The 9637-nt window shown below is 34.0% G+C and overlaps 1 protein-coding gene across 1 annotated transcript; it reads left to right on the top strand.

The window, feature by feature from the left end:
- Positions 1 to 1900: 1900 nt before the first annotated feature.
- LOC18037656 (U-box domain-containing protein 30) lies at positions 1901 to 4411 on the top strand. Its single transcript, XM_006426031.2, has one exon. The coding sequence runs from the start codon at positions 2469 to 2471 to the stop codon at positions 3819 to 3821; it is 1353 nt and encodes a 450-aa protein (XP_006426094.1). The 5' UTR covers positions 1901 to 2468; the 3' UTR covers positions 3822 to 4411.
- Positions 4412 to 9637: the final 5226 nt, after the last annotated feature.

The following is a 9637-nucleotide window of genomic DNA, read 5'->3' as shown; positions in this document are numbered from 1 at the left end:
CAGAGTCAGTGTTAAATATTTGAAATGTCAATGAATTTTAATTACGGATCTAATCAAACTCTTGTTAAGATTAGCCACGTGAGGATTCTTTTTTCTCCTTCTCGTACTAGAAGTAGTCCAAAAAGCTCCTTGTAATGCTTATTCATAAAACCACGTAGTCACGCATTCAGCATTATGGTCATGTGACTGAAAAAATTTTTGGGCACTGAAATTAAGATTTGGATCAATTTTAAACTCATATTATCTTAAAATTAATTTACTTTGAATCTTGAAGTTGGAGGAGACTAAAGACCAACCTTACTTTAATTATATGGATCAATGGCAAGCATATGAATCCCAATAAGATATTCATTTTGCATCTTTAAAATAAATAAATTAAATAGAATCTAATCCAAACCCTACTGTTCCAGACTGGAACCTACTCAAAACCTTAATACCGAAATCCATGCCTCTGCCTCAAGCTCATCTAAATTTTTGAAGCAAACCCACCAAATTCCCCATCTAATTACAACACATTCTTCTTTTAGATTAAACACTAATTAGGCCAAATGCTGATTATTTTGTGAATAATAAAATACTTTTAAATTAGGAAAAACATTTTTTTATGTTTGGTTGGTCACATAAAAATTGCAATTGAATTAGAGACATTGAAATTGCATTTTGATGTGTTTTCATTGAAACATATTTTCTAAAAGCACAAAATAAAGTGTTTTAAAAAACGCTTTCTAAAATTGTGTGCCCATTGCCGTTAGTACTTATTTTCTCTGGAGAACACTTGAGGGTTTTTATTTTTTTTTCTCTCAAATTCTTCATTGATTTTTTTCCCCTTAAAATAGCTAACATATAATTCTCATAACAACTTATTTTTAGCATGAAAAGACTTTGAAATATTGTTCATAATTTTTTATTTTTTATTTATCGAAAAAGTATTATGTACAGCCCTACACTTAGAAATTCACTTGAACACTTTTACACAGTGACTCTGCCTGCAACAAAACAACATCGGTTTTAGATCTTTGCCCCCCCCACTCCCTCATTGAAAAAAAAATATATATATATATACAATTCCCAAAACGAGAGAATATTAATTTTATTATAAATAAGCTATAAACAGAGAGGTAGCCAGATAGACACGTGTGCCGTTGCCACGTATCGGTAGCAGATTGGGCAGGTCCAGTCAAACCTAAAGACCGGATAAGCCAAGGAGAGGCATAGGCATAGACAGCCGAGGCGTACAGTCAAAGCAAAAAAACTGTCACGGTCAAACGCTTGGGCTGGCACTTTTACCTAAAATAATATTTTTTTTAAAAAGCAACATTTTGTGGCCCCACCCTCTGCTTTTGTTGTTTCAATAATATTTTTTTTTTGTGGGTGTTTCGAGAGTAAAAATTTGTTAAATCAATTTTTATAAAAAAGAAATGTCGACGATATTCGATTTTGTTAAATCGAGTGGTGGAATCGTACACTTTTAGGCAGTGATTAAACAATAAAGCTAAACGAGCAAACAAAATGTAAAAGTAAACAAAGAGGAGAAGCGGGAGATTACGGCGACAACTGATATGACTGCACGTGTGGTGCGCGCTCCAAGGGGTTCGTTTACCGGCTGCAGCCCGTGCCTCCCGGTCACCACCCCTATTTTTACGAATTTCTATTTTTAGCCGATAAGATTTTATATTTTTTATTATTTAAATATTTACCGTGAAGGGTTATCAAATTTTCAAGTCCTGCGACACAAGCAAAGTGGACCCACAAAAGAAGAGCAGTAAGAGAAAGGCTCCAGCAGGTCATGGCTTTTCTCTGCTCTTTTTATCTCTCTCTCTCTCTATTGAGAATTGACCTGATTAGTAATAGCATGCCCTCTTTTCTTATTTTCTTTTCTTCATAAAATTTCTCCTAATTTATTATCTGGGTCTGTGCTATTTTTTCTCAAATGCATCTAAGCTTGTAGTATTACTTCTTCGACAACAACTACTGCTACTTTTTCTTTTCTCTTTCTTTCTTTTTTTTTTTTTGTGTCAAAGTTGGTGTTTTGAAGGGTCAAGTATTTATTTTTTTGAGCTGTTCTGCTTTTGGTATCTTTTATTGTTTTGGTGTGAAGCTTGAGCTACAAGTGAAAAGAGCTTGCTTGTGTGTTTATGATGAGTGTTATTATGATGGTTAATGAGTCTTTTGACCATGGAAAATAAAGCAAATGAACAGGAGATTGTTTGTGTGCAATAAAGAGAGACCAGTCTTTTGCTGTTTTTGTTGCTTCTCATTTTGTCAATGAGGGAGAAATTTCGAGAGAAATTTCATTCATCTGCTTCGTTCTTTTTTGTTTTCACTTCAGTCACCTCTCATGTCCAAAACCCAGATGTAATATGCCTTGAGGGGCTCTTGTCACTGCTTTGATTCTTGTGGAGGGGAGGGTGTGTTAATCTTCTCCTTTTTTTGGTTCTTTCTTTGAGCTTTGAGAGTTTGTGTCAAAGATGCCTATGTTTCAGCCTTCAAAAAGGGATGTGGTTGTTGGGTTTGAGGGTAGTGGTGATGGGCAAATTCTAGATCTGGACACCGCGGTGAAAGATGGGGTTTTGGGTGGTACTGTTGGTGCTGGGGTTACTGGGGCTGGTGTTGGTGAGAGGTTGGATCTGAAAAAGATGATTGCGGAGCTTGATTTAGCTGAAATTCCTTCAGTCTTTGTCTGTCCAATCTCCCTTGAACCAATGCAAGATCCTGTTACTCTTTGCACCGGCCAAACCTATGAGAGGTCCAACATTCTCAAATGGTTCAGTTTGGGGCGCTATACTTGCCCCACCACAATGCAAGAGCTCTGGGATGATTCTGTTACTCCTAATAAGACCCTTTACCATTTGATTCACACTTGGTTTTCTCAGAAGTATTTGCTTATGAAGAAGAGATCAGAGGATGTACAGGGGCGGGCGAGCGAACTTCTTGGGACATTGAAGAAAGTTAAGGGTCAAGCAAGGGTTCAAGCCTTGAAGGAGCTCCATCAAATTGCTGCAGCTCATGCCTCTGCCAGAAAGACAATGGTCGATGAAGGTGGTGTTGCTCTAATTTCATCTTTGCTAGGTCCATTTACTTCGCATGCCGTAGGTTCCGAGGCAGTTGGGGTTCTTGTGAATTTGACACTTGATTCCGAATCCAAAACCAATTTGATGCAGCCAGCAAAGGTTTCATTATTGGTAGACATGTTAAATGAAGGTTCTGTTGAGACAAAGATCAATTGTACGCGGTTGATTGAGAAATTGATGGAGGAGAAGGATTTTCGTCCAGAGATTGTGTCGAGTCATAGGCTGCTGATAGGATTGATGAGGCTGGTGAAAAATAAGAGGCATCCCAATGGAATTTTGCCTGGATTAAGCCTACTTAGATCAATATGTTTGCTTAACGAAGTTAGGAGCTTGGTTGTGAGCATTGGGGCTGTTCCCCAGTTGGTTGAATTGTTGCCTTCTCTGGATCCTGACTGTTTGCAGTTAGCACTCTGTATCTTGGATGCATTGTCTTCCCTTCCTGAGGGAAAATTAGCTTTGAAGGATTGTGCGAACACAATACCAAATACAGTGAGGTTATTGATGCGGGTTTCAGAGGATTGTACTCAATATGCATTGTCCATATTATGGTCAATATGCAAAATTGCTCCTGAGGAATGCTCATCAGCAGCTGTGGATGCTGGTCTTGCGGCAAAGCTTTTCCTTGTGATCCAAAGTGGTTGCAATCCTGTCTTGAAGCAGAGGTCTGCAGAGCTATTAAAGTTGTGTAGTCTAAACTATACAGATACCACGTTCATTTCCAAGTGCAAGCTTACAAGGACAATCCAATGAGAGTGAAAGTTTATTTAATGTCTTTTGCACAATCCCTTTGACGCCGAAGGCCTAATGGAAGCATCGGTAATGGTGGTTTCATGAATTTGATCTCCTGTACATAAGTTCTTGAATTGCAGTTTGATTCAACAAGCATGAAGATGAAATACATTATGGACATAACATAACATCAACACTTTTGTATGTTGTGGTAAATTGACATCCACTGATCGTTAGTTCCATTGCCAAGGCTTTATTAAAACAAACCCCATGAAGAAGTGATGATGTAAAATGTTGCTAGTTTGTATTGGGGTATAGTTGTTGGATAAGAATATTTTGTATGGGTAGGGAAATTTGTGCAAGTATTTGGAGGTTGCATCTGCAATTGCTTAGCTCCGTCTGGGGGGGTCCCTGTTTCTTCCTATCTTTTTCCTTAGTCTCTCCGGGGGGGCCTCCGATTTTCCTTTTGATTTAGTGGGAGTTTTGCTTTTGACCCCACAAGTGTAGAGACTTTGGAGTGCCTTTGGCCTACAAATGTCAATTCAATGTGTACAATGAAATTAGCTCTTTCAATTTTTCGTTTGATCTTATCCTGCACTGTTGTTCTTTTATCCTCTGATATGTTACATTTTAATTAATTTTATTTCATCTGTTACAATAATTATGAGATGAGGTCCGTAAAAATCTTTCATCACTGATTGCTAGATTGCTTGTGATTCATGAAAGAAGTGTAAAGAGAGAGAGAGAGAGAGAGAGAGCGATTTTCAGGTCTTCAGCTTTGGTACAGTTTCAGAAGAATTACTTTATCAGGGATGGAGTGGTGACAGCCAGAGGCATTGTGTGCACCTTCTTTTACGCTTTTGTGGGAGAAAGTTGAGGACAAGACCTATTGTTGCTTCTCCCTCAAGTCACTGTTGGTTTTGAAAAGAAAGAAAAAGAAAGTTGAATGGTTCTAGTCCTGAATAGTCTGTCATTGAATTACTATTTACTAACAGTAGCCAGTAGTAGCTCCAAATTATGAGGGCAGCCTTGGGCCTTAGGCCTTGGCTGTGGCAAAAGGGCATTGATAGTTTGATACTCCTGCAGGAACACAATGTAACCATGGGAAAAACATTACTTGTTAAACAAAATAGGCTTTCCATAAAACCAAATTTTGCAGACTGTCTGTTGGATTTACCAAATTGAATTGTTTCTGTCCACTGTCCTATATATTGATTTATAGGGAAGCTATTTCTCCCTTTTTTTTTGAGCTTTTCTTTTCATCATCATTTTTTTTTTTAAATACTAATAAATTGAATGGAGAAAAAGCAAAGAAAAGATCCCAACTTTTGAAACCTTGTGTGTCCGTAACCGTAAAGCCTAAGGGGCCCCCTAGTTAAAGATTGTCCCTGGCCATGGCATCTTTGAATAATGGGTTGAAACCCAAAAGCTTGGGGAAAATATATTCACTCTTAAGTCTTAAGAAAGAAGCCTCCTACAGTAATACAAAGAAACTTTGACCCTTCTGTTATCTTGATTCTTGTATCACATTCTACAAGAAAAAGAAGGATTTATCTTACAAGTAATCAAAATTCATATTCAGCTATTAATGTTAATTTCTATTGCATCTTAAACCAATTTGTTCAAAATTTTATTTAAAGTTAAGAATAGATAACTTAGTAGTACAATAAAGTGTATGGGAGAGGAAACAAACGACTTGGCTATAATTACGCACTTTTTACTTTAAAGTGGGACCAATTTAACCATGAAATCTTGTCGATCCATGTAGAGTTAACCATTTAATTTTTTAATACTTCATAAATATATCCACCTTCACCAGACGTGGAGTTACCCATAGACCAATAGGTGCTACAACCAAAATAATAATAATAATAATAATAATAATGCATATGTGTATAATAAATATATAATCAGCTTTCGGGATATTAGTTCAACAATGTTGTAAAATGTATTTTTTCATGCAATGATAACATTATAAAATTTACAACGTTGTCAAAGGATCTCGGATTTTATAAAGTCTACAGTTTAGTACTTTATATATATATATTTCACCGAGAGAATTCATTGCACATATGAATTTTCTCTCTTTCTACCTGTCCTCAAAGCAGGGATGCATATGATGCCTCAATAACACCCGTGAAAATATAGAAGGCTACATATTGAAAGAAAATATGAGATACTTGAGAAAGTAATTATTAAAAATGAATTAGTGACTTATGGAAATGCTTGTACGTGTATAGGGGCGGATCTATCATGATCTGTGGAGGCTTAAGCCCCAGTTCAGAAAAATAAATTCTAAAAATTAAAAAAGAAAATTATTTGAGTTTCCAATAGCCCCCGTTTAGTTCATTAAAATATCTATCATTAAATAAATAAAAGATAGCCCCGTAAACTCATAAATCCATAAAATTAAACCCTAACTTTAAAAATTATATATACCCATATTTTAATTGAAAAAAATAAAAACTCATAGTAACCTATATAAGTGATTTTACTATTAATTAATTTAACCGCATTAAATCTATTAAAATAACCCCTATAAACTCATAAATTCATAAAATTTTAATTTTTACATCTTTTTATTACATATTTTACCCTGATAAATCATTTTTTTATCCACCATTATAGAGCTGGTAAGCATTGAAGGCTTTTTTTTTTTCTATGAAAAGCCTTTACTTGGCCCATTGAGGCCCAAATTAACAAAATCCTAAACTTTGCCCACAGCGACAAAAGCAAAGTAGGAGGAACAGGAAGCAATAAGGACCGCCCTCCCCTGTTAATCACGTTCATGTTTTCAGTTTTCACATGAGTAATTGTGCATTCGTGCCTGTGTAGGGTAGGAATAGAAATCTCTCCTGATCTAAGTATTACTAAAATTTTAATGATATTTTATCATGTGTTTTTTAATAATAGTGTATGAATAAAATTTAACTTTTTTTAAATTTTTATTTATTAACAATCAATCAGTGATTGAATTATTTACTCAAGATATGATCAGATTAGAAGAAAATCTTAATCCGTACTGAATACTGTTGAAAATCGACGGTCCCCATTTACGTACATATAAAAACGATGTAGTACTAGTATTACCAGTACTGTACCACCATCCCTTCTGCTGTTTTGGATGCTTATGGGGCTAATTATGGCAAATGAAGTGAGAATTAAGCCCAAAAAAAAAAAACGAATTGAATTGATGGTTTTAAAACTTTTTAAAAAAATTGTTAATTATAACTATTGAATTTATGACTTTGAGGGTGATTTATGCATATAGGTGGGGCCGTTTTGATAAGACATGGGCTAACATTTTTGTCGTTGGTGGAGCCCTTTTGAATGACCGTTCAGCGGCTGCTTTCCTTGTCTTTGAAAATTGAGCCCAGCTATTATTGTATTTTTATTTAATTTCTGCTCTGTGCTGACCGCTGTATTGACGTTGGATTATCATGTTGTTACAGTAAAACTTTACTATATCCATATCATTCACATCAACTTAGTTTCTTATTATTATTATTACTATTATTATTATTACAAGGAGATTATGATTTAATAAGTGTATAATTATAAAAAATAATATTTTAATATAGTTATTATTTATTTAAGCGATATGAGAATAAAGTGGACATTACATTAATAATTAATCAAAGGAATATGTAAAATTCAATGTATAGATATTGATAAAAAAAAAAAAAGAGAGATATAGTTTTAAAAAATCTATACATGCATCATTGTAATATTATGAAAATTTAAATATTTACAATCTATTTAATGCTTTTCTCTCAATATAAATTTCATAAATATTTTACATCGTATAAATTATTATTCCAAATAACTTAAACAAATTATTTTGTTCCATTTTAAACTTCCCTTATTATTTTGTTCCATTTAAAAAAATTAAGAGGACGAATGAAAGAAAATAAAGGAAATTTTTAAAAGTTTTGTTAATTTTAAAAGACCTCATTTGTAATTTATTTTAACTAAAATGCTTAATCATAAATTAATTTTTTTTGGGTTAATGTCGTTTCAGTGATATATTTTTTTCACAAATATCAAAAAGTTAGTAGAACTTTTTAAAATAGGCAAATAGGTGATAATCCGTTAATTATTTGCCGTTAATTGTTAGGACATAAAGATAAAATGGAAATTGATACAAATGATAAACAACAAATGGTTAATGTCACTTGAGTGACACATGCTTCGACATTGATCAGGTGATAATTGTTTGAAAATACTTTTAAGTGGCAAACTGTTAAGTTTTGCCATTAATTCTGACGATACAAAGATGTTATAATTGATAGGAAACATGAGGGAAAGCTATTGATAGAATGTTGTTGGAAAATATATTGAATACCTTTGTTGTTTCAGAATTGGGCATGTAGATTGGTTGTTGTGAATAGGACTTTGAAAGAACATATTTACTATGAACAAGACTTTAAAAGAATAAATGTGTAACATCCTAGGCAAATCTCACATCAACAAAGCACATGAGAGATGCTAAGTTTATAAAGGGTGATCTACACCTTAATTGGCAGGACGCGTTTTGGGGTATACGAGCGCCTCAAGAACAAAACCATGTAGGTTTTGTTAAGGCCCAAAGCGGACAATATCTTGCTAGATCCGAGTTGGGTCATGACAGATGGTATCAGAACGGCTATGTGTGTCATCTTGAGCAATGGTGGGGCAAACCTCAGCGATGACACTGAGTTCTTAAGGGGGGTGTATGTGACATCTTAGGTGAATCCCACATTGGCAAAGCACGGGAGAAATACTGAGTTTATAAGGAGTGATCTACACCTTATTTGGCAAGACGCGTTTTGGGGTGTATAAGCGCTCTAGGAACAAAACCGTGCAAGCTTTATTAAGGCCCAAAGTGGACAATATCTTGTCATGTATGGGTTGGGTCATGACAAAATGTTCACAAAGCCATCATCTAGAATTCTTGAAGATTTGACAAAAATGTTATAATTGATAGGAAACATAAGGGAAAGATATTGATGCAGTGTTGTTAAAAAATATATTGAATATCTTTGTTGTTACATAATTGGGCATATAGATTGGTTGTTATGAATAGAACTTTGAAAGAACATATTTACTCTGAACAAGACTTTGAAAGAACAAATGTTCACGAAGCCATCATCTAGAATTCATTCTTGAAGATTTGACAAAGATTAATAATTGATAGAAAACATGAGGGAAATATATTGATAGAGTGTTGTTGGAAAATAAATTGAATACCTTTGTTGTTACAGAACTAGGCATATAGACTATAGGACTTTAAAAGAATATATTTACTATGAATAAGACTTTAAAAAAACAAACGTTTACGAAGCCATCATCTAGAATTCTTGAAGATTTGAGTCTAATATTTGCAAAATTAATGCTAATGAGAATTCTATGAGCTTTTTTATATTTGTTGAAAAAAGTATCACTCAGGTGACATTAATTATATGGCTTTGGCTAAGTTACGTTAAACGTAACTTACGTCAGATACAGCAACAGTGCTAGTGATGGGACTTGTCACTGTAGCTGTGCCTGGCGTAAGTTACGTTTAACGTAACTTAGCCGGCTCCTAATTATATTTCTTTTAGGCCTATTAAGTCACTTTTCATTGTCAATACTTAATGTGATAGTTTTTTACATTTTTAATTTAAAGGGTAAAATGGTATTATAGATAATTAAAGTCAATTAATTGATTGATAATTTATGGGTGAGGCTATTTAAGCCGACAAAAATACTCTCTAAATAATTTTTTAATTTAAAATATTATTACCCAAATACCATAAAGTAAAATTACTTAAAAGGATAAGATTTTTTTTTAGAAAAAAAAACCTCTCTGAACCTAT

Source organism: Citrus clementina, unplaced genomic scaffold, assembly GCF_000493195.1.
Source record: "Citrus clementina cultivar Clemenules unplaced genomic scaffold, Citrus_clementina_v1.0 scaffold_7, whole genome shotgun sequence".
NCBI lineage: Eukaryota > Viridiplantae > Streptophyta > Magnoliopsida > Sapindales > Rutaceae > Citrus > Citrus x clementina.
Note: the sequence above shows the minus strand (reverse complement) of the source record. Positions and strands in the feature narration are given on the sequence as shown.